This window comes from Aulonocara sp. 'chitande type north' Nkhata Bay, linkage group LG9, assembly GCF_057382095.1.
Source record: "Aulonocara sp. 'chitande type north' Nkhata Bay isolate Kocher_YH1m ecotype deep benthic linkage group LG9, A_spYH_male_GT1.1, whole genome shotgun sequence".
NCBI classification, from domain to species: domain Eukaryota; kingdom Metazoa; phylum Chordata; class Actinopteri; order Cichliformes; family Cichlidae; genus Aulonocara; species Aulonocara sp. 'chitande type north' Nkhata Bay.
Window position 1 is genome coordinate 16,676,981 of NC_141352.1, and position 23,748 is coordinate 16,700,728.

The 23,748-nt window shown below is 43.9% G+C and overlaps 3 protein-coding genes across 8 annotated transcripts in view; 2 read left to right on the forward strand and 1 right to left on the reverse strand.

Moving 5' to 3' along the window:
- Window positions 1-7,014, forward strand: part of rttn (rotatin) — a 37,190-nt gene extending 30,176 nt beyond the window's left edge. Inside the window, exons 45-49 of the mRNA XM_086306124.1 lie at window positions 1,439-1,632; window positions 1,809-2,079; window positions 6,318-6,421; window positions 6,667-6,736; window positions 6,855-7,014. Coding sequence (XP_086162250.1) covers window positions 1,439-1,632; window positions 1,809-2,079; window positions 6,318-6,421; window positions 6,667-6,736; window positions 6,855-6,934 — 719 coding nt within the window. The 3' untranslated portion in view covers window positions 6,935-7,014. The remainder of the gene's footprint in view (window positions 1-1,438; window positions 1,633-1,808; window positions 2,080-6,317; window positions 6,422-6,666; window positions 6,737-6,854) is intronic.
- Window positions 7,015-7,165: 151 nt separating this feature from the next.
- Window positions 7,166-12,079, forward strand: cd226 (CD226 molecule). Of its 4 annotated transcripts, none has more exons than XM_086306120.1 (6): window positions 7,166-7,579; window positions 8,211-8,534; window positions 8,695-9,072; window positions 9,477-9,579; window positions 9,891-9,945; window positions 10,398-12,079. In XM_086306120.1, the coding sequence occupies exons 1-6, from the start codon at window positions 7,516-7,518 to the stop codon at window positions 10,533-10,535; spliced, it is 1,062 nt and encodes a 353-aa protein (XP_086162246.1). In that variant the 5' UTR covers window positions 7,166-7,515; the 3' UTR covers window positions 10,536-12,079. The 4 variants fall into 4 exon arrangements, with proteins under 4 accessions (XP_086162246.1, XP_086162247.1, XP_086162248.1 ...); XM_086306121.1 differs by having other exon boundaries at window positions 11,037-12,079; XM_086306122.1 differs by having other exon boundaries at window positions 11,455-12,079.
- Window positions 12,080-15,160: 3,081 nt separating this feature from the next.
- The window catches only part of dok6 (docking protein 6), a 56,690-nt gene continuing 48,102 nt past the window's right edge, over window positions 15,161-23,748 (reverse strand). For 2 of the 3 annotated variants that reach the window (XM_086306125.1, XM_086306127.1), the window contains 2 exons: window positions 19,470-19,502; window positions 15,161-18,138 (listed from right to left, as the gene is read on the reverse strand). In XM_086306125.1, the coding sequence (XP_086162251.1) occupies window positions 17,984-18,138; window positions 19,470-19,502 (188 nt within the window). In that variant the 3' untranslated portion in view covers window positions 15,161-17,983. The remainder of the gene's footprint in view (window positions 18,139-19,469; window positions 19,503-23,748) is intronic. The other variant, XM_086306126.1, reaches the window with a different exon arrangement.

The window sequence follows — 23,748 nt, forward strand, 5'->3', positions numbered from 1 at the left end:
GCTGTGAAGCACCAGAAAGCAGTGAAGTCGGGCACAGTATTTCCCTAAAGGTTAACTGAACAGCAGGTTGTGTTCAGCCTGCATGCAGCCAGGCTCAGTATTACACCATACACCCTCAGGCTACCACTCGGTCTCCCGAGACCGCTACATTTCTGCTGAACCTTTCATCTCCAGTCTACCTCCTTCATCCAAAGCTTTGTTAACGCTGCTAGTTCGAGTCAGATTGTTGTTTTCATCTGTGCCACACATATTTTCCACAGATATTTTTGGAGCAGCCCAAAACTTGCTCCCTCAGACACACAGAAAGTAAAACAAATGAAAATCTTTTTTTTTCTCCACTTACATGTAGGGATCTCTCCTTTTGAAGTATATGTTGCATGGCTGCAAAATAATTAATCGGCAGCTGACTCGTATCAGAGAAACGGTTACTTATTAAAGCAGATCCCCCTTGTCAGTTTTATGACACACCAGGTTTCTTGACAGGTATTGAGATAACCGCAGGCTAAGATCAGCATATGCCTGTTTCCAATCCAGGATTAGCAAAACCATCAAGCTGTCATTTTCTCCAACAAGAAATGTCAGTCAGTTTCAGGCTGCCTCGTGAATTCTCTTCAACTTAAGCTTGTTAATTTCTGTATTTTGTGTGTAATGTACATCCATGCCAATTAGTCATGTCAGTTATGCTGATGTGAATGTGCCTTCTTAGTAGAATTGTAGCTACATGATTTACTTCCCACCCAGAGTCAAACGAGCCTAATTGTCATCACTCGAGTATTTCCGTGGTGACTGAATATTAAATAAATGAAGTGCTTTTCAAAAGTGTTTCTGAAACTCTCCGATTTCACCTGTGAAAGGCTTAAAGTTACTTTAGGACTCTTTTTTTCATCATATTTTGTTTTTCCTGGCTCTTAACTTGTGCCTGTCAGCACTTCTTCCTTCACATATATGTTATGTTCTGTATTGGTGCACAAGTTCCACTTGTCTCCATCATTTTGGTCATTTAGCTAGACTGTCTTTACACCAAAGTAAGCTCTCCATGCAGCCGCGTGGAGATGTTTAGGTGTGGTGGGCAGACAGCCGTGCAAGACAAGGCCTGTTTATGCAGCTACTAGTGCTGCTGTCTGGCGAGCTAGCCAGCATTAAGGTAAACAAAAAAAAAACCAGAGAGTACTTCCAACAACAAGAAAAAATTGGTTTCACTGTATGTGTGTTTGACTTTTTTTAATGCTGAAATTGGCGAGAGAAGTTGTGATTCCAGTCCAGACACAAGATTTCAGTGTAGTACAGGCATGTGATTTTATGTGTATTTGATTTTGTGCGTGTGTGATGTAGATCCAGACATCCACAAAGGGCAAAATAATGTTTTATTTTAATGCTCTTATAAATATAAATGAATATAAGCAGATTAATAAAGCCATTTTCCTTTTTCTGTTCCCAGCATGCAGTTCTCTTTGTGGCAGTGGCCCTGGCCTTGTACCAGGATCTAAAAGCTCCTCCACTAGCTCACTGATGCACTCTGTCATGAAGCTGGCTTCAGCGCTTGCCCCAGATAACAGCATCATCCAGAATCTGGCTTTCTCCCTCTTGGCTAACCTAGTCATGTCCCGTGACTGCAGATGTCTCCTGCAGAAGGTAAGAGACATTATGTACATAGAATTAGTGGGCAAGACAAGTAGCAGATTAAAATGAAAAAGGTTAAAAAATGATGTTAGGAAATCTCGCTCTTGCCCTCTCTAAAACTCTTTCACTGTTGTCATGACTGAAACTTTAATCTCTGTTCACTCTTGTTTCATTTCTGTGATTCTCAGAATAACTTCCTTCAAGCCTTCTTGTCAGTACCGGTGCCCAAGGCTGCTGGTGTTAAAGCCACGTCTGTAAGTAGTGGTTGGAGCCTTCTGGGCCTATGGCTGAGACTGCTGGCCAGTCTCTCATTCACAGAGGACGGCCAGCAGAGTATCCTCAGGCTGACCGGAGCGCTGGAACTGCTGGCAGACTTGGCACCACATCGACGGCACGCGCTGCTCACCCTTCAGAACCTCTGCTTCTGCCCTGCCAACAAGTCACACATCATTGCCAATGGTATGGAAGTTAAGCAAGGATTACATTTAGGAATCGCACTCAGGGATATGAAAAAAAGAAATAAAAGATCAAAAGGGGAAGTTCAGTAAGCAGATTTGTCAGCATTGTGTGTCCAAAAAATTCAGTGCAGCTAAATGTTCCCTGCTGAGTCACTTTGTTCACTCTTCGTAAAAGTCATCAACCACAGAGGGACTTGTGGTGCACCTAAGGTATGTGCTTTCTGGTGGTAGCCCATTTGCATCAGTAAGCCATCTTAGATCAGTTTCTCTTACTTCTGTGCTACCATCATAAAGTTCTTTAACTGCAACTATAAAATGCAAAACAAAACATACCCGATTTTCAGTTTACCCAGAGTTACCCTTTCCAGGTCATCTTCTTATGAACTTGTGGATCTCTTTTAGTGGTCTAATGTTTTTAAGTTGCTCTGTCCAGGTCTCATTATTTGCACTTCTGTGCATGAACCTCAAACTTGTAAAAGAGTGATCATTAAATTTAAATCAGATTTTCCTTTTTAAACAAACCTATCTGTAGAGTTGCAAAAGCTTAATGGGCCCACACGTTACAGTGGGGCAAAAAAGTATTTAGTCAGCCACCGATTGTGCAAGTTCCCCCACTTAAAATGATGACAGAGGTCAGTAATTTGCACCAGAGGTACACTTCAACTGTGAGAGACAGAATGTGAAAAAAAAAATCCATGAATCCACATGGTAGGATTTGTAAAGAATTTATTCGTAAATTAGGGTGGAAAATAAGTATTTGGTCACCTCAAACATGGAAAATCTCTGGCTCTCACAGACCTGTAACATCTTCTGTAAGAAGCTTTTCTGTCCCCCACTCGTTACCTGTATGAATGGCACCTGTTTGAACTCATCATCTGTATAAAAGACACCTGTCCACAGCCTCAAACAGTCAGACTCCAAACTCCGCCATGGCCAAGACCAAAGAGCTTTCGAAGGACACCAGGAAAAGTATTGTAGACCTGCACCAGACTGGGAAGAGTGAATCTACAATAGGCAAGCAGCTTGGTGTGAAAAAATCAACTGTGGGAGCAATCATCAGAAAATGGAAGACATACAAGACCACTGATAATCTCCCTCGATCTGGGGCTCCACGCAAGATCTCATCCCGTGGGGTCAAAATGATCATGAGAACGGTGAGCAAAGATCCCAGAACCACACGGGGGGACCTGGTGAATGACCTGCAGAGAGCTGGGACCAAAGTAACAAAGGTCACCATCAGTAACACACTACAACGGCAGGGAATCAAATCCCGCAGTGCCAGACGTGTTCCGCTGCTGAAGCCAGTGCATGTCCAGGCCCGTCTGAAGTTTGCCAGAGAGCACATGGATGATACAGCAGAGGATTGGGAGAATGTCATGTGGTCAGATGAAACCAAAGTAGAACTTTTTGGTATAAACGCAACTCGTCGTGTTTGGAGGAAGAAGAATACTGAGTTGCATCCCAAGAACACCATACCTACTGTGAAGCATGGGGGTGGAAACATCATGCTATGGGGCTGTTTTTCTGCCAAGGGGACAGGACGACTGATCCGTGTTAAGGACAGAATGAATGGGGCCATGTATCGTGAGATTTTGAGCCAAAGCCTCCTTCCATCAGTGAGAACTTTGAAGATGAAACGAGGCTGGGTCTTCCAACATGACAATGATCCAAAACACACCGCCCGGGCAACAAAGGAGTGGCTCCGTAAGAAGCATTTGAAAGTCCTGGAGTGGCCTAGCCAGTCTCCAGACCTCAACCCCATAGAAAATCTGTGGCGGGAGTTGAAAGTCCGTGTTGCTCGGCGACAGCCCCAAAACATCACTGGTCTCGAGAAGATCTGCATGGAGGAATGGGCCAAAATACCAGCTACTGTGTGTGCAAACCTGGTAAAGACCTATAGTAAACGTTTGACCTCTGTTATTGCCAACAAAGGTTATGTTACAAAGTATTGAGTTGTATTTTTGTTATTGACCAAATACTTATTTTCCACCCTGATTTACGAATAAATTCTTTACAAATCCTACCATGTGGATTCATGGATTTTTTTTTCACATTCTGTCTCTCACAGTTGAAGTGTACCTCTGGTGCAAATTACTGACCTCTGTCATCATTTTAGGTGGGGGAACTTGCACAATCGGTGGCTGACTAAATACTTTTTTGCCCCACTGTAGTTGCTTAGGCTTCACTGACTCAGATTGTAAGAAGGGAAAATAAAACATACCACTTACCATTGCTTTGTTTTAAAAGTTTGCAACATATCAAATGTACTGAAAATGAACAGTCTGGTCTTTATTTAATACTCTCACGGTGTTTATTTGCTTAGTTTTACATCATGTGCAAAAAAATAATCAAAACAAAACAGACTCGTGCGTGCCAAACTTTGGCACGCTTGGACTGGGATATATTGTCAGGACTGCTAAACTGAAACCAAACAGAAAGTGACATTTGAAAGTACACACAGTATGAATAGTATCGTATATACTAGGTGTAGTGCACATATTATATTACTGTGATGCAGAGCTTCTGAATTGAGAATGGAGACTTGAGTGGTATCAGTAACAGCTTTGAGAATTTAAGCTACCAAAAATATATTAAGCCCTTTTAAGTTTATGTTTGCAAATGTGGGCTGAATACAACAGAGATCTGACTATCAGTGATTCTACAACACAGAGATGAAAGCGAAGGAAGTCTGTGAGAATGAAAGACCGATCGTGTCCCCCATGCAGTGCACGCTGCAGGTGGGAGTTGTGGGACCAGGTGCAAAAACTATGTGACCGTATATCTGGTTTCCTGTGGAAAGATCATGTTTCCTGTGTTTTGCATACAGCAAGATTTCCATCAATCACAATAGAGAAAATGAGCAAAAAAAAAAATCTCATTGCTTGATCGAAAATCAGCAAGATTAAATAAGTTACGGACTTATGACTAATGTTGCTGCGAGATATGCCACTCAGATAATAGCAGAGGAGGAAAAAAACGTTTCTCCTTTGTTCACTTCACTGCACATGAAATAAACTCTTTTCCTGTTAAGTTAAAGTTAATTTCAGGGTCTAGACTAGCTTACAACAGCCTTCGTTTAATAGAAAATATGTGCTATTAAAATTACTGAGCAGAGGCTACTGAGACTTTCAAGGAAACTTTGATTGCAATAATGCTGTGGGACCTGTACTGTAAAAGCAGATGATGCACAGCCAGTAATCCGGTGATTAATATGTTCTCGCTATGTTACTCTCCTCTAAGTTTCAGTGAGTTGTGGTTGAAGTGGGAAAAAAAAAGTCTGTCAGGTTTTCCAGATGTGTTTTGAATACAACAAGGCTGAATTCAATGACCGAACCAGGCGCCTGCTCTCTGCATGCTCCAGGTTTGGGTCCAGAACTTGTTGCCATTATGTCTTCTTCATCTTTGTTTGAGCACGTTGTCTTTTTGGAATCTTGATTCAAAGTCAGTTGGAAAATAAGCAGACCAACCTTACAAAGCTTAGAGTACCATTTCCACAGCTCTGTTCAGAGTTCCCACATTAGATCAGTCCAGATGTGCCGGGTGGAAAAATCAGATGGCACGATTGCGCTCATTGTAAACACTTGATCAGCTTCATGTTGTTTACCCTGTAAAACTTTAGAAAACAATTATCCTGAACTTTTCTTGACTTCGTGATTAATCTGTTTACATTAAGAAAACAGCAAGTTTTTCCCCAGGTATCTGAAACCTCTGTCGGTTTGGGACTTTCCACAGCGTTGGTAGTTGAATCGGGTAAAAATGATGAGCACTTTATTAAACATAGTAATTGTTTATGTATGTCATAACTATTTGTATTATTATTTATTTCTTTTCAACCCCCTACAGTGACTTCATTAGAGTCCTATACAGTGAATCAAAGTCTTTATGTTTATATACTGATTCAAACGTCCACCACCTCTTATCTTTTGGTGGATCTCCTTTGCTGGTACGGATGTCATATAGAATAAGTTCCAGCTGTTGCACGCCTGGAGACGAGTGTGAGTGGAGCGAATTTTCCATTGTAGAACAAGGTTGTTGTTTTTTTTCTCCATTTTATAGCGTGTTGCTTACAGCTGTGTTTTTCTGGGCTCTCTTTTAGCTGGAGCTCGTTGAGGTCTTTTCTTCATTTTTATGGCACTGAAGAGACTTCCTGCATCTAGCATGTGTCCAAAAAAAGTCATTTTCAAGTCTTATTGAGTTGCGAGTCCCCCATAACGATCTGCGCGTCTTTATTTCTTTCAGACAAAGCCATGAAGGTGCTGCTATCCTGCCTCGAAAGTAAAGTGATGGAGACCCGCTGTATGGGAGCTTCTGCAATTTGGGCATTGCTCCATAACAATCAGAGGGTACAAACACACACACATCCTAGTACTAAAACTTTTATTTTAGTGCTTTTATGGCTGGTATTTGAGTTTATGGCTGATCCGTGGCAAATGAAATCCTCTGCCTGCTTGATTGTCTGCCTGTAAGAGAGATTTGCCTCACTGTTCTCTCACTTTCATCCAAGATGATCAATGTTTTTTAATCTCCTGATTATGAAAAAAACAAACTACTATCCTCTTTATAATCTGTTCCTCATTTTCTCTCAAAGGCCAAGACTGCTTTGAAGTGTCCTTCTGTTAGATTGAGAATTGAGAAGGCTCATACCATCGCAAAGAAGGGTAGGCATGAATTTTGTTTCGTATCAGGGTCTGTCTCTGTACCAAATTTGTACATTTGAAGGTTTTCCACATTCCACTGTTTGTGCTTACTTCTTATTTATTTATTTGTAAAATGCAGATGCAGACAGCAACCAGGAACACATGAACACCTACCTACTGGAGTGCCTTGAAAACATTTCTCAGCTGCTAAATACTTGAACGGTGTTTGTTTTTTATGGATTTTTGTACCACGTTTCCATCTGTAAAATGTGAATTATATTAAAAAAATCTTAGCTTGTCGTGTTTGGTCTGATTCCAGTTGATACATTTTCATTTTGAGACCACTGGTGTTTTCAGTTCACCGTTTGTGGTGGTGGCAGTGGTGGTAAGGTGCTTTTCCACACTGTGCCACGTTTGGCTTACTGGTGAAAATCGTCACAAAGTATTCCAGAAACACAGGGAAGAAATCTTTGGTGTTCACAGGAAACTGAGTCAGGGCATGTGTTCCTCTTTCAGTTTCAAGTTTGTAATATGTTATGGATTTTGATTTTTAAATTATACTTAGATATTGCTCTAGAAAAACTTCATCATGAAAGCCACTAAGCAGTATTATGTCACAAGTTTGCCATCCAATCCCAGTCCTGGTGATAAAGTGCTCCTCTGTGTGGAAGGAGTAAACAGTGGGCTATCATGAAGTGCGCCCCAGTAGCTCAAGTGCTTCAAATGCTAGCAGGAAGTGTAGCCTGGGTGCCTCCACTCGTCTCATCAATGCAGCTTTCATTCTCCCTCTGTGGGGCAAGATGGAAGCTGTACAAAAGGACTGCTGGTACTTCGTGGTACTTATCTTTCTCCCTTTTCTTAAAGGTATGGGTTTTATTTTTTAATTCAAATATATTTCTTTGAATTTGCAGTGTTTGTTTTTTAATTGGAAAAAGTGCTGTAACAAATACTTTTACTAACAATTTTAAAACTGATGGCTTTAAGGCTGTTTTAAAGTAATCTAACAAAATCATTTTCTGATATCTAAATCATTAAAAAACAAACAAAATGTAACTTTTCATTCTTATTTAAAGTCGATAAGCCTGTAATCATAAGTCTTTCTAGACATTATTATTCCAGACTTGGCTCTCCCAAGGGCTTCACTGGATTTGAGACAAATTGTCATTCAGCTCAGATAAAAGGCTTTGAAAAACTTGGAGGCTTGGTCAGCTGTTTTTATGTGTTCTGGCTTAAATTAGCCTAATTACCATAGGCCGAGGGATGATCTCAGAGTTTTGAATTGCTCTTCAAGTAGAGGGCTCTCATTGTGTATGTGTAAACCCGATAGAGGTTCTCTGCCAGTAAAGGAAAACTATTATAGAATAAACTGTATGAACGTTAGATTTATTCCTTCCTTCTTAAAAATGTGTAATTTTGTAGCTTCATGGCTATTTTGTTATCTGTGTTGTGTCATGACTCATATGTTAACAACAGAAAAAACAATGCCTTTGTCCAGTTGCTGTCCAGCAGAGAGTGCCTGCTACAGTTAGGCTGGAGGAGGGGATGGTTCTGCATTGCTTGTGCCCCTGGGATGGCAACCTCAGCATGGTGTCTTGGACAAAAAGGTCAGAAAAAAATCCAGTGGCTGTTTTCCACCCTGATTTTGGAGTGGTTTTATCACATCGTTTCGATGGGAGAGTGGAGTTCCTGAAGAACGGTCCCATGGATGGCAGTATTTCCATAAAGAACGTTACCCATCAGGATATCGGGCTTTACGAGTGCTCTGTTCAGACCTTCCCTCGGGGACCCTGGACCCGGCACATTCAGGTGGAGGATTTAGGTAAATATGGCAGAAAGCGTCAGAGCGCATGTTCTGAGCTGTCTAGTATCATTCCCACCTCCCCCGCTTAGTGATTAAAAATGGTGAAATATGAAACCTAGAAAGGTGCCATACTGTAGTTTCCATCACATATTATTAGATTTCTTTCTTTCGCTTACAGATGAGCCACCAGAAGAAGACCCCACAGAGCCCACTCCCACACAGGAGGCCGTTTCAAACGAAAAGCTGCTAGTAGAGCAGAACAGCAACCTGACCATCAGATGTAACTATCAGCATAATGGCACCGTTAACCAGGTCATATTGGAGAGGATGCTGCACGGCCAGTCGTGGACCATTGTTGGAGTGTGCAAGAAGGTGGAGGAAGGCCTGGTGGCGGAGGACTACAGCGACAGGGGCCGGGTCAGCTGTGAGGACAGCCTGGATATGAGTCTGCACTTGACTGACGTGACACAGGAAGACAACGGTTTCTACCGCTGTACTTTTAACACCGATGCAGGACAGCAAACTACCACCGTGCAGCTCACCACTGTGGCTTCAGGTACGAAGCAGGCACCATGAAGTTGAAGACATGCATACATTCAGCTGTGTGTGTGTCTGTGATTGTTTAAATTAGTTGTGAATTGACATTAAGAAGTGGATGGAAGTAAATAAGGCCAGCGATGATAATGAAATTAAAGAAAACAAAGCATGTGATGTCACTCGCACATTCACAGCTGCTCAGTGCGCTGAAGCCACAGAGGTTTGTGGCTAAAAGTCCGAGCTTTGTCACTGCGTATCTGAAAAAGCACTGGTTGCACCATATGTGTGTCATGGAACCAATTGAAAACACTAATCAGACACTGCTGTATAACATAGAATTATTCAGAAAACAAATTTTCACACTGTTTTGTTCCCTGTTTGATTTTTGTTTCTTCTGTTTTTCTCGCTCCTACACATAACCAGGTTGGTTCAGCCTGTCGTTATACATGATGTACATTTACATCGGGGTTGGAGCTGCTGGACTCTGTCTACTTATTGCCATCATCATAGCAGTAATGAGGCACAGGTAAGATATCAGCAAACTAAAGTAAGGGGTGCTCTGTCAATAAACACAGATAAGTACGGAGGGAACACCGATGGTTCAGCTCATAGTGTGATAACGCTGACACACTGATGTTTAGCAGGGAGCATGCTTCCATCTCAAGCTCCATACATGCCTATCAAATGTCACTCTTTAAGTGTTTAAACCTGTGCTCCTTGAAGAAATGTGTTCATAAGAAAATATCATTACTATCTTGGAAATCTTCTGATGCAGCGCAGTTAAGTTTGTTTTTTTTGAACAGTAATGAAAATCCTTTTTGTCTGAAAACCCTGCAGAAAGAGGAACAAGAGAAAGGAGTACAGAGTGAAACTGCATCCATCCCAGAGACAGGTAGGCATCGCCACGTTCATTTTATCTACTCTCCTCTTTACTCTCGACACCTTTAAGGCACTCCCGTACCTTCTCATCAGACTTGCACTTAATTACAAAACCATCACCCTTTACAGCTAATCTCAGCTAATGGCACCGCCCACTCATTTAACTAATGCTAATTAACTTCAATGTTAACTGAAAGTGTCTTTGAAGACAAGCAGCTTGTTAAAATGTTATTACAGTATTGATGTGCTGAGTTTGATTATTTGATGTAAATAAATACACAAGCTCTTTAATAATTAGCTGATCTTTTTACACATTTTTGATATAATATGAATGTGTTATTTATTAGCGTGAGCCCATATTGGTGGAAAAAGTAACTACATTTTGCCAAGCTGCTTCACCTCTACTGCCTGTTTTGGTGTAATGGCTTAAAAAGCATTAACATTCACTTCCTCACATCCTCACAGCCAAACTTCTATGAGAACATCCCCATGTGTCCCAGGATAAAGAAGTCCAGACAGATCAGAAACTGTCCCGTTTATGCCAACGTACAGACCGTCCGATCCATGAAAACCACATCGCACCAACGACAGTGTAATAAATAAACACACCCACGAATGCGAGGTACTGGATGATGTCGATCTGTCACAGCTTTGTGTGCGTGCGCCTTCCAGCCTTTCACAAACAAAGCGCATCAAAGTTTATCTGAGAAAAAAAGAAGAAATCCACCTGTGTTGACATGAACAAATAATTTATTTGATATCTTGTAATTATATGTGTGGATCACGCTGACACTGATTAGCATTCACGCCGTGGTTTCAAATGAGCTAACAAGTTGGTGCTTATCTGCGAGTCAGAACGCTGACAGGGGCTGTTTGGGTCCAGCCTTGCTCGCTCTAATTAAATGTAGTATGTACTGCATAATTACTGTTGAGGAAATATTTGTTTTGGCCATAACAGTATTTGACAGTAACAATCACGCAGAAGACAAGACAAAGGGCCGTGTAATCGTTCTTTTTACTTCTCTAACCCCCGAGTAAAACGACTGACAAAAGCCTTTGTAATTGCCCTCCTTTTTACTTTCATCCCTCCTGGTTTCCATTCAGGGATTGACAATGGTGTCTAATCATCTAACGGAAGAGAAAAGCAGTCACTCAGCACTGTACCATCACTTGAGACCGTTACTTACCCCAACGGGCTCTGTGTCTGGGATGGCTGCATTCTAGTTACATCACACTCTGCGCGCAGGAGCTAAGCTCTAATTAGCTAATCCTGTGCTTACTTTGTAGCTGCTCAGACTTTGTGTGCCTGCTGTTTATTGATGAGTGTTTGTTCCTGTCGTTGTTCTCCTGTTGTAAAAATGATTTTATGATAAGCTGTCAAAAGTTTTCCAAGCTGTATTTATTGTTTTGTTTCCAGAGTTTTTCCGAGCTTGCTTTCGTAAATCAATATTTAGGGTTTATGATGCTGTAGTACTGTTAAGCCGTGTGCTGTTTGTGTAATCTAATTCATTTATCTCCATAGAAGTGGAGGCAGTGGCAGAGGCAGTAATGGATATGCGGGCTATTCTGCTAAGAACAAGACAAATGTGGAGCATAAAGGGACAATATAATCAGTTTGTTTTTTGCTTTCAATTCGCTTCCAATTCAAGAATCTGCAGCTGTACTTTCTGGGATGGCACTAAAGATGATGCGAGCGTGACCAACCATACTGAAACTGTTGTGTGTGACTGTAAACGATTTCATGTGGTACGAATAAAACTGTGTCACTGCCTCTGCTTCCTTTTGTTTTCCTGTGTTAGGTGTAGTTGAGTTTGTAGACTAATTGGACAGAATCATCGATGACTGTAGTCGTTTCTAAGAAAGCAAATCATTTCCTGTAACCCACAAAGAGGTACCAGGTGACACGTGGGCAAAAGATGAGCCGTGATGATCTAAAAAGGAAAGCAGCCCGCATAAAAATCCAGCATTTTGCAAAGCGGCGAGTGACTGCAGAGTCTGTTCGATTTCATCAGACAATTTGCGAGATGTCTGCAAATTTGAACGCCTGTATATAATTTACTGCAGGTGGATTTTTCTTTCCCGTTGGTGACATTTTCATTGTAATCTGTCAAATTTAGGTTACGTTCTAAATAAAATTTGTAACTTCAGTGTCTAACCCTTTGCTTACTTTTTAGTGTTGGCTCTCTGAAAAAGAAACACAAAACGATCTGTCAAACCACCATATGAAACAGCCAAGATAAGAAATGTGCCGTACATCTGTTTGTGAACCAAAATGACAGATGCAAAGAATGAGGTGTTTGCTTCTATCTGAAACCTCAGCTTGAAAGCGTAAGTCAAAGAAGAGTGTGTTAACCACCACCCGCAAAGCCACTAATGATCTGAAGAGGCGCTTTCTGGCTTTTAGCACAGCATGCACAGAAACAATGTTAAAAAGTAGAGTAAGGGGCTCGTGTTTTTCATCTGAACGAAACTGCAGAAAGTGTGAAAACACTGTTTTTGTTCATCTCTCACTGTGGGGTAATTTTCGCTCTTCATTATAAAGAAGGCATTTGTTTATGGACGGCTAGTTTAAGGTCCCAACACAGCATTTCAACCAGGTTGAGGACTTTGACTCGGCCTTTGCAACATGTTGATTTGTTACTTTTTCCACCATTGTGTTGTAGATTTGCTGCTGTAGTTGGGATCATTGTCCTGTTGCATGACCTAGTTTGTCCAACTGTCAGACAGATGGCCTCACATTTGACTCTACACTCTTTGGTATACAGAAGAGTTCATAGTTGACTCAAAACGAGCCTAAATCATTAGCCCTCCACTGCGTCTGACAGTTGGTATGAGGTGTGCTGATATGCTGGTCTCATCTGTCCACAGTCCTTCGGCTTGTTTAGATCCAAGCTTGCAGTGCTGCCATGCTCCTTTTAAACAGGAGAGGCTTTCTTCTGGCATCCCTTCTACAGGGAGTGCAGAATTATTAGGCAAGTTGTATTTTTGAGGAATAATTTTATTATTGAACAACAACCATGTTCTCAATGAACCCAAAAAACTCATTAATATCAAAGCTGAATGTTTGTGGAAGTAGTTTTTAGTTTGTTTATAGTTTTAGCTATTTTAGGGGGATATCTGTGTGTGCAGGTGACTATTACTGTGCATAATTATTAGGCAACTTAACAAAAAACAAATATATACCCATTTCAATTATTTATTTTTACCAGTGAAACCAATATAACATCTCCACATTCACAAATATACATTTCTGACATTCAAAAACAAAACAAAACCAAATCAGCGACCAATATAGCCACCTTTCTTTGCAAGGACACTCAAAAGCCTGCCATCCATGGATTCTGTCAGTGTTTTGATCTGTTCACCATCAACATTGCGTGCAGCAGCAACCACAGCCTCCCAGACACTGTTCAGAGAGGTGTACTGTTTTCCCTCCTTGTAAATCTCACATTTGATGATGGACCACAGGTTCTCAATGGGGTTCAGATCAGGTGAACAAGGAGGCCATGTCATTAGTTTTTCTTCTTTTATACCCTTTCTTGCCAGCCACGCTGTGGAGTACTTGGACGCGTGTGATGGAGCATTGTCCTGCATGAAAATCATGTTTTTCTTGAAGGATGCAGACTTCTTCCTGTACCACTGCTTGAAGAAGGTGTCTTCCAGAAACTGGCAGTAGGACTGGGAGTTGAGCTTGACTCCATCCTCAACCCGAAAAGGCCCCACAAGCTCATCTTTGATGATACCAGCCCAAACCAGTACTCCACCTCCACCTTGCTGGCGTCTGAGTGGGACTGGAGCTCTCTGCCCTTTACCAATCCAGCCACGGGCCCATCCATCTGGCCCATCAAGACTCACTCTCATTTCATCAGTCCATAAAACCTTAGAAAAATTAGTCTTGAGATATTTCTTGGCCCAGTCTTGACGTTTCAGCTTGTGTGTCTTGTTCAGTGGTGGTCGTCTTTCAGCCTTTCTTACCTTGGCCATGTCTCTGAGTATTGCACACCTTGTGCTTTTGGGCACTCCAGTGATGTTGCAGCTCTGAAATATGGCCAAACTGGTGGCAAGTGGCATCTTGGCAGCTGCACGCTTGACTTTTCTCAGTTCATGGGCAGTTATTTTGCGCCTTGGTTTTTCCACACGCTTCTTGCGACCCTGTTGACTATTTTGAATGAAATGCTTGATTGTTCGATGATCACGCTTCAGAAGCTTTGCAATTTTGAGACTGCTGCATCCCTCTGCAAGATATCTCACTATTTTTGACTTTTCTGAGCCTGCCAAGTCCTTCTTTTGACCCATTTTGCCAAAGGAAAGGACGTTGCCTAATAATTATGCACACCTGATATAGGGTGTTGATGTCATTAGACCACACCCCTTATCATTACAGAGATGCACATCCCCTAATATGCTTAATTGGTAGTAGGCTTTCGAGCCTATACAGCTTGGAGTAAGACAACATGCATGAAGAGGATGATGTGGACAAAATACTCATTTGCCTAATAATTCTGCACTCCCTGTAAACAAGCCACACATCCGTCTTGTTGGAATGAACTTTAACATTTAATGTATAAACTGAGGTCTGTAGAGTCTGAGAGGTAGCTCTTGGGTGCAGTGTCAGTGAGCGCTGCACAGCCTGACCTCGTGGTGAATTTGCTGGGACATGCAGTCTTGTTGTGAATCATCTTTCTCGCTGCAGAATCATGGACTTTAAATTGTCTGGAAATATAACCCTAAGAAAATGACTGACGTCTTTCGTCCTTGGCTAAATAGTAAAACATCAGCTTTCATAGAGGTTCGCAATTCCCGATGATCACTGTTACTGAACCTCATAATTCTTGTGGAAGCAGTAAGCTTGTACTTTTTTTTTTTTCTTTTTTTTTTTCCGCACGCTGCTTCTGAATTTGGCTCAGCCATTATCGAATGAATAACAACACATATGCCAGGGTAACATGCAGTGCCTTCTGATTCATCTGAGGTTGCATTTACCCGAATTTAAGACCTGTTATGTACCACCTGATTTTTTTTAATCCCTCCTACGTAAAACCTTAGAACTGAAAGAGGGGGTGCTTTCTTTTTCACATGACTGTACTCCTCTTGTGTGTTATTGCAAAACTTTCCCCATTACAATATTGTTTTCCCCTAAAGCTTAACTAAAGCGTAAAGAAAAAGTAAAAGAATGCTACATGTACCTAATGAGAATCCTGATGGCATAAAGGGCAAAAAAAATCGGATACATGGCAGAACATTGAATTTATTACCTTTTTTTTTTAAATCATCAAAAACATTACATATGTACATTTAGTGAAAACTGTAGGCCTACACTCATGTATTAAAAGTGCTATTATAATCTATGAGAACAAAACATGGCAGACACAAACACAATCATATAGTAATGATAACAACTTTTCATGACACTTCTACAAACAAGTGAATAGCTACAGTGAACGAAAATAAAACGGCAAATGACAAACACAATCAACTAGAAGTTTCTCCAGTCCTCTCAGTACAGCTGCCAGTGCAATGGAACTACTATACTGGAGCTAAGACTCAACTCAGTTATACAACAGCTTAGTTAAATGTGGCCAGCAACTGTATCAGTGGACTCTGTGATGCAGGCTAACAATCATCTGTGGCTTAAATTAATAAAATTAATTACATGATTGCGGTTTTTCTTTTTTTAATATAATATTTTGCACAAAATAAAGTGACGACAGCGAAACACAAAATAAGCGCTTGTACTTTAGAAACTGTTCAAATGTAAAACCAAGACAAAAGAGCATCAGTGCCAAAAAACAAACAACAAAAACACAACCCACCTTTAAAAATGATTACATTTGACACTGAGAGACTCCCATGTTGCCTAAAACTGATTGTCATTGGAAACTTTTGTGATTAACCCACAAAATGCTGTAATTTCAGTATTGGAGAATGAACAAGAAAAAAAAAAGTCATAATTTTGATGCATGAAAAACACCACCACAAATATTTAGAGATGAATTCGGGTCTAGTGATTGCCACCCACGGCTAACAGGTTATACTCGGTATTGATGCTGTTACATGGCATTTCACAGCCGGGAAAAAAGGAAATGTGGCAAAGCGGTTTTGAAGATTCCAAGTAAACTTTCCGGTCAGCAATGGTAAACTCAAAACCCAAAGACGTTGCTTTGGTTAGATCTCACAATCCACGGTCTGTGTGTCGGAAGGCACTTCTTACTCAAGGAGGACGATGCAGAAACCATAATCACAGCAGTGTTTCCGTCATGCTACAGAGAGGAATGGAAGCGGATGGAAAAAGGGGGCTGCAGGGAACTAGCAGGGGTAGTTAGTTGTTAGGCTGCTGGGTTTGAAACTGCGTGGGCGTTTTTTTGTTTTTGTCTTCTTTAAAAGAGTAGATCTGTTTCCAAAGCCATCAGCCAATCACAAAGCCTGGAAACAAAAAACATTAGCCTCACTGTTTCAAACTTGTTACATTGTTTCATTTCCTCTGTACCAAAAAAAAAAAAAACCATGAAAAAAGAAATAATGTGCTGATACACAAAATCAGTTTCCTTCATAGAGCTAAGAGTGGGTTTACTTGTTTCAGTTCAGTTTTTATTGTCGGAGAATGTTTCACTGTAGTTTAGGGTACATTTGTTTCGGTTTGACCTTTAGTCTTTTTAATTACCAGTGTGTGTCGGGAATATGTGAAAGGCAAGATTTAAGAAAAATCGACATAGGTATAACAAAACCCCATTTTTTGAAGGCAGCTGTTCACCATCATGTAGCCATTCAAAGTCTCAATAAACATATCCATCAAAGCTTTTACTGAACTAACAAATAGTAAAACTATGAGTTCACAAAACCATTTCAGCTACTTTTAATTCTTTTCAAAAGTCTAGTTTTTATCATTATTTTAGCTAACTTTGTTTTGCTTAAAAATGTTGGTATCACGTTGTCTCAACTTCAAACAGACTTTTATAAGCTTTGGACAAATATACTGAAGTTGGAAGATTGATTTCTGAGCTTGTGAAATGGGAGTGCCAGGCAGTAGAGTAACTTTATAACAAAGTATATGTTCTCAAAGAAATGCACTGATTTTAATCTATTTTCCCCAAAATTAAACTGTGTTATTAAGTTGAATGAAAAGTAGTTATGATGTTTAATTGCCACAGAGCACATCCTGGACCCAAAATGCCAATATCACCTCTGCTCTGCGTAGCTTACTCCCTCAGGTCGCTCTCTTTACACCTTTTTGCAAATGAACCAGTCCTCAGAGGAACCGGACGACGACGTGCTTGGTGGCTATTAAAATCAAATTGCTCTGGTGAAAAGGTAAGGTTGGCAGTTTTAAAGCAGATGCTGTGCGAAGGTTACATTGGATCATTTCTGACATGACGGTCCATTACTACATCCTTCAAGCACATATCTGAATGACTATTTCCCTTTGCCAGTTGTATTCATTCAGGACTTTAGCTGATCCATCACTGGCGTCAGCATCGAGCGTCTTTCGTGTAAGGCATTGATCAGTTTCACATTCTTGAGAAGGGAAAAAAAAGGTCAAAGCAGCGAGTGTGGGAGTATTTTGAGTCAAAACTGGTGGAATTTCTCATGAATTGGTTGCTGAGGCTGCACATCAATGGAGCGAGCCTGATGGCATTTCAGGAGTTTTGTAATAAAAGTTGACACTGGTTTACAGCGGGCTGTGGTGTGTTAGTAGCTTTTAGGTTTTGTAAGGTATGATGTAGTGCTTTAAAACAGGGATGGGGAGAATCATGCTGGCTTTAAAAGGATAATGACAACATAAAACACTTGAAAACGACAGTTAAAGGATTTTTTTTTTCTTCCTTTTGGTACAATCTTTGAAGCTACTTCGGCTGTCGCACGTCGCACAAAAAAATAGGTACAATCCTCCTCGAGATCATTTTTTCGCATACCGATCGCTCTACAGTTGACACTACTGTCTGTAAGTTATCACCATAAAATGATATATTACACATGTCGCTATACATATTTCTACATCCTCTCTAAAGCAGTGGGTAAAGTGTTCAGTCCAGTGTCGATGGAGCAATTCTCTGTCATTGAAGGGGTCTCAGGCTGCAACTAGATTCACAGCCACTAGAGGGCGACGGCGCCTCTCGCTGGTGCTGGCTCTCCTCCTGTTCAGGCTCATCAGACAGAAAGCTGGGGAAGGTCTGTGCTCTCGGGATGAAAGTCATCATCAGGCCCGTTCCTTTGAGAGGGAGAAAGAAAAGCTTCAAGTGAGCACATTTTTTTCCTCTCTATTTCCTCTTTTTTGTTAAGAGGAGTAAAATTAGCCGATCTGCTTCATTTATCTGGAACTCCACTGCAACACAGTATTGTTTCTTAAACTATATAGTCATAGTGCAACTGTTGCTTAGCTACTGTCCATGGAAATATCTTTATGGAGATTAAAGAACGACGCTTCTCAATTTTGCTAAAACAATCTTTTAAAGCCCTTTGATGAAGTTGAAGGTCCTTTTCAGATATACAAAATCTATAAACCCTAACAGGTATAATAGTAACAGATGTGACATAAAAGCAACCTTTCATCTCAGATAAACAACTTCATTCGGCCCTCTCATCCTCCTCGACTGCTGTCGTCTCTCTCTGTCCCCTGCCATCTCCCTCTCCACCTTAATTTAAATTAACTGGCCCAATTTGTTGTGCAGTTTGTGTTGGTAAAATGCACTGAAAGTGAGTAATGGATACTTGTGGGTGGAGTGCTGTTCTTGTGCAACCGCGGGGCCATTAATAATATATTAGAATGCGGTTTGGAGACGTGCACACGGAGGTAGGTTGGGGATAAAGTGGCTGGCAAGCTGCTGATCATGCACCAAACAAGGAGGAAGTGGCCAATGATCAATATTGCAGGAGGTGCGAAACCTAACACAACGCTGTAATCAACTCTAACCTACAGCATACACGGGGCCAGCTAACATAGCCAGCTGGGAGAAGTTGCTGCTGTCAATATTTTTCAGGCATTTCAGATTCACCTATGCAGGCTAATTGAAATTTGATTAACAAATTAAAATTTGATTGTTCTTTTAATATTCCCAAGGGGCATGGATAAAGTCGTGATTCTTACAACTGTTATTGGTGCTGAAATGCTTCTTAGCAGATATGACTTTAAGCTGTGCAAACCATTTGTTATACAGAGAACACACACATACCAGAACCCACGCGCACAGCCAGCAGCACCAGATATCATGGTACCCAAAGGGAACTGGGATCAGACACGCTGCCACTTCACCACAACGCGGAATATAAAACATGACCCAGTCAACCTGGCAATCAATGTCAATTGTGAGCGTACATCAGTACCACAGAGACAGAAGTCTTGTTTTAAAAAAATGGAGGCATGTAAAAAAGAAAAGATGCACAAGTTAAAGAAAGATACTGAGAAGGGAAAACACAGAAAAGGCATTTTTCCTGTGCGAGTTCAGGGAACAGCTTGCAGGAGGAAGCACAGAGGGGCCTGTGTGGGTGTGAGGATGAGACCAACACAGCATCAGCCATAACAGGTGAGTCATACATACACACCTCTGTCTGCTAGTCTTTCCTTTCCACCACTCCCTGAAATGAAGGAAAAGAATAGCATAAGGCTCTAGCTTAAGGATTTAAATGTAACAGTGTCCATGCTGTAGGAAAAGGGGGGAAAAAAACCCACTGCAAGTTTTAAAATGAGGGGGTGGAGGGGGGGTGCACTTTGTCTTTCCTCAGCGTTGTACTTAATAGATTGCTGCAACGACTGGTGCGCAACCAGGCATATCCTTTTCACATCTTTGCCAAGACAATCCTTCTCCTCAACCAAGGCCAATTTAGACTGGGTGAGGGGAAAAAAAAGGTGGGGGGCGGCAGGGAGCCCAGAGCAGACAGAGAGGGCAAAGTGGATCTCATTATCTCCTCAGTGGTAAACAGTGGTGTTTGTTGTGCGGTGCCAGACCCCTGACGAGAGCCACGCTTTCGTAAAGCAGACACTCTTACAAGATAAATAAATAAAATAATAATAATAAAAAGCACTGAGAGCGATGATGGTGTCAGCATCTCCTCTCTTCGTCTATCCCTGTGAGAAGCAGACAGTGATTTGTCAGTGCCTTTTCATTACCAGGGAAGGTCATGTCATTCTATCTGGCCTGGGGTGGCAGCTGCTGGGCCGGAGCAGACAGTACAGGCAGGGGAGGGCCCTCTCACACACTGACAGAATAGCAGAGCCGGATACAGAGGCCGTTTTTCACGTGTGTGTGTGGACACACGCATGCACCTTTCTCCACCTTCTTTCCTTAAAGTGCAACAACGCAGATGGCATCCTAGAAACAGCTGTAACCAGAGAAACCCGGGCTGAACGTACCACAAACATGCACGGCTGCGTCTCCTGGGCAGTAAAAAGCCGCTGGGGTAACGACAGGGTCTCCCATGGCAAACTGGTCCTGGGTGAGGGACCAGACAAAGAGCGATTCAGAAGACCCCCATGAAAAGAATATCGAGGGAACAGTTTACCCTGCCCGGGATAGGGTTACCGGGGCCCCGCCCTGGAGCCAGGCCCGGGGAGGGTGCCCGAGGGCGAGCGTCTGGTGGCCGGGCCTTAGTCCATGGGGCCCGGCCGGGCACAGCCCGAAGAGGAGACATGGGCCCATCCTCCCGCAGGCCCACCACCCGCAGGAGGCGCCATAGGGGTCGGGTGCATTGTGAGCCGGGTGGCGGCCAGGAGCGGAGGCCCTGGCGGACCGACCCCCGGCTGCCAAGACTGGCAATAGGGACATGGAATGTCACCTCTCTGGTGGGGAAGGAGCCTGAGTTGGTGCGTGAGGTTGAGAGGTACCGGCTAGATATAGTTGGGCTCACCTCTACGCATTGTCTGGGCTCTGGAACCAGTCTCCTGGAGAGGGGCTGGACTCTGTCTCAGTCTGGAGTTGCCCCTGGTGAGAGGCGGCGGGCTGGGGTGGGTATTCTTATATCCCCTCGGCTTGCTGCCGGTACGTTGGGGTTTTTCCCGGTGGACGAGAGGGTTTGTTCCCTGCGCCTTAGGGTCGGGGAACGGGTCCTGACTGTCATCTGCGCTTATGCGCCGAGTGGCAGTTCGGAGTACCCAGCCTTCTTAGAGTCCCTGGGGGGGGTGCTGGAAGGTGCTCCACCTGGAGACTCTGTTGTCCTGCTGGGAGACTTCAATGCTCACGTGGGTAACGACAGCGAGACCTGGAGGGGCGTGATTGGGAGGAACGGCCTCCCTGATCTGAACCCGAGCGGTGCTTTGTTATTGGACTTCTGTGCTAATCACAGTTTGGCCATAACGAACACCCTGTTCGAACATAAGAGTGTCCATAAGTGCACGTGGCACCAGGATGCTCTAGGCCGTAGGTCGATGATCGATTTTGTAATCGTATCACCAGACCTGCGACCATATGTTCTGGACACTCGGGTAAAGAGAGGGGCTGAGCTGTCAACTGATCACCACCTGGTGGTGAGTTGGATCAGGTGGCGGGGGAGGACGCTGGACAGACCTGGTGCACCTAAACGCGTAGTGAGGGTGTGCTGGGAACGTCTAGCAGAGGCCCCAGTCCGCGAGATCTTCAACGCACACCTCCGGCAGAGCTTCAACAGCATTCCGAGGGAGACTGGGGACATTGAGTCCGAATGGACCATGTTCAGCGTCTCCATTGCCGAAGCTGCTGCATTGAGCTGCGGCCGCAAGGTGGTTGGTGCCTGCCGTGGTGGTAATCCCCGAACCAAATGGTGGACACCAGAGGTGAAGGGAGCCACCAGGCTGAAGAAGGAGGCCTATCGGGCTTGGTTAGCCTGTGGGACTCCGGAGGCAGCCGACAGGTATCGACAGGCCAAGCGGAATGCGGCTCGGGCAGTGGCTGAAGCAAAAACTCGGGTGTGGGAGGAGTTCGGAGAGGCCATGGAAAAAGACTTTCGGACTGCCTCGAAGAGATTCTGGCAAACCGTCAGGCGTCTCAGGAGGGGAAAGCGGTGCTCTACCTGCACTGTGTATAGTGCTGGCGGAGCGCTGTTGACGTCGACTGAGAAAATTGTCGGGCGGTGGAAGGAATACTTCGAGGACCTCCTTAATCCCACTGACACGTCTTCCGGGGAGGAAGCAGAGTCTGGGGATGAGGGGTGTGACCCACCGATTTCCGGGGGCGAGGTCACTGAGGCAGTTAAACAACTCCTTGGTGGCAGAGCCCCTGGTGTCGATGAGGTCCGCCCCGAGTTCCTGAAGGCTCTGGACGTTGTAGGGCTGTCTTGGTTGACACGTCTCTGCAATGTTGCGTGGAGATCAGGGGCAGTACCTGTGGACTGGCAGACCGGGGTGGTGGTCCCCATCTTCAAGAAGGGGGACCGGAGGGTGTGTTCCAACTACAGGGGGATCACACTCCTCAGCCTCCCCGGGAAAGTCTATGCCAGGGTGCTGGAGAGGAGGGTTCGTCCGCTAGTCGAACCTCGGATACAGGAGGAACAATGCGGTTTTCGTCCTGGTCGCGGAACACTGGACCAGCTCTTTGTCCTCTCGAGGATACTTGAGGGTGCATGGGAGTTTGCCCAACCAGTCTACATGTGTTTTGTGGACCTGGAGAAGGCATTCGACCGTGTCCCTCGGGGCGTCCTGTGGGAGGTGTTGCGCGAGTATGGGGTGTCTGGCCCATTGCTACGGGCCATTCAATCCCTATACAACCGTTGCAAGAGCTTGGTTCGCATTGCCGGCAATAAGTCGGACTCGTTCCTGGTGGGTGATGGGCTCCGCCAAGGCTGCCCTTTGTCTCCGGTTCTGTTCATAATTTTTATGGACAGGATTTCTAGGCGCAGCCAAGTGGCGGAGGGCTTTCGCTTTGGTGGCCTCAGAATCTCATCTCTGATTTTTGCGGATGATGTGGTTCTGTTGGCTTCATCGGGTGAGGGCCTCCAGCTCGCACTGGAGCGGTTCGCAGCCGAGTGTAACGCAGCGGGAATGAGGATCAGCACCTCCAAATCTGAGGCCATGGTTCTCAGCCGGAAAAGGGTGGAGTGCCCACTCCGGGTCGGGGATGAGTTCCTGCCCCAAGTGGAGGAGTTCAAGTATCTCGGGGTCTTGTTCGCGAGTGATGGGAGAAGGGAGCTGGAGATCGACAGACGGATTGGGGCTGCGGCTGCAGTAATGCGGACGCTGCACCGGTCAGTCGTGGTGAAGAGGGAGCTGAGTGTAAAAGCGAAGCTCTCAATTTACCGGTCGATCTACGTCCCTACCCTCACCTATGGCCACGAGCTGTGGGTAGTGACCGAAAGAACGAGATCGCGGATACAAGCGGCGGAAATGAGCTTCCTCCGAAGGGTGGCTGGCCTCTCCCTTAGAGATAGGGTGAGAAGTTCGGCCATCCGGGAGGGGCTTAGAGTAGAGCAGCTGCTGCTCCACATCGAAAGGAGCCAGCTGAGGTGGTTCGGGCATCTGGCAAGGATGCCCCCTGGGCGCCTCCTGGGCGAGGTGTTCCAGGCATGTCCCACCGGGAGGAGGCCCCGGGGCAGACCCAGGACACGCTGGAGAGATTATATCTCTCGGCTGGCCTGGGAACGCCTTGGTATTCCCCCGGACAAGCTGGAGGAGGTGGCTGGGGAGAGGGAGGTCTGGACCTCTTTGCTTAGGCTGCTACCCCCGCGACCCGACCTCGGATAAGCGGATGAAGATGGATGGATGGATGGTAACGACAGGCTGTAAGTGATAAAATATCAATCTGATCCAGCCTAGAGACTAGGTCGCTAACTTAAGCTTTGATTCATATAATGTGCGGTGACGTCTACCAAGAAGAAAGAAACTAACTTTTACCTGCAATAAATTTTTCATGGGGTT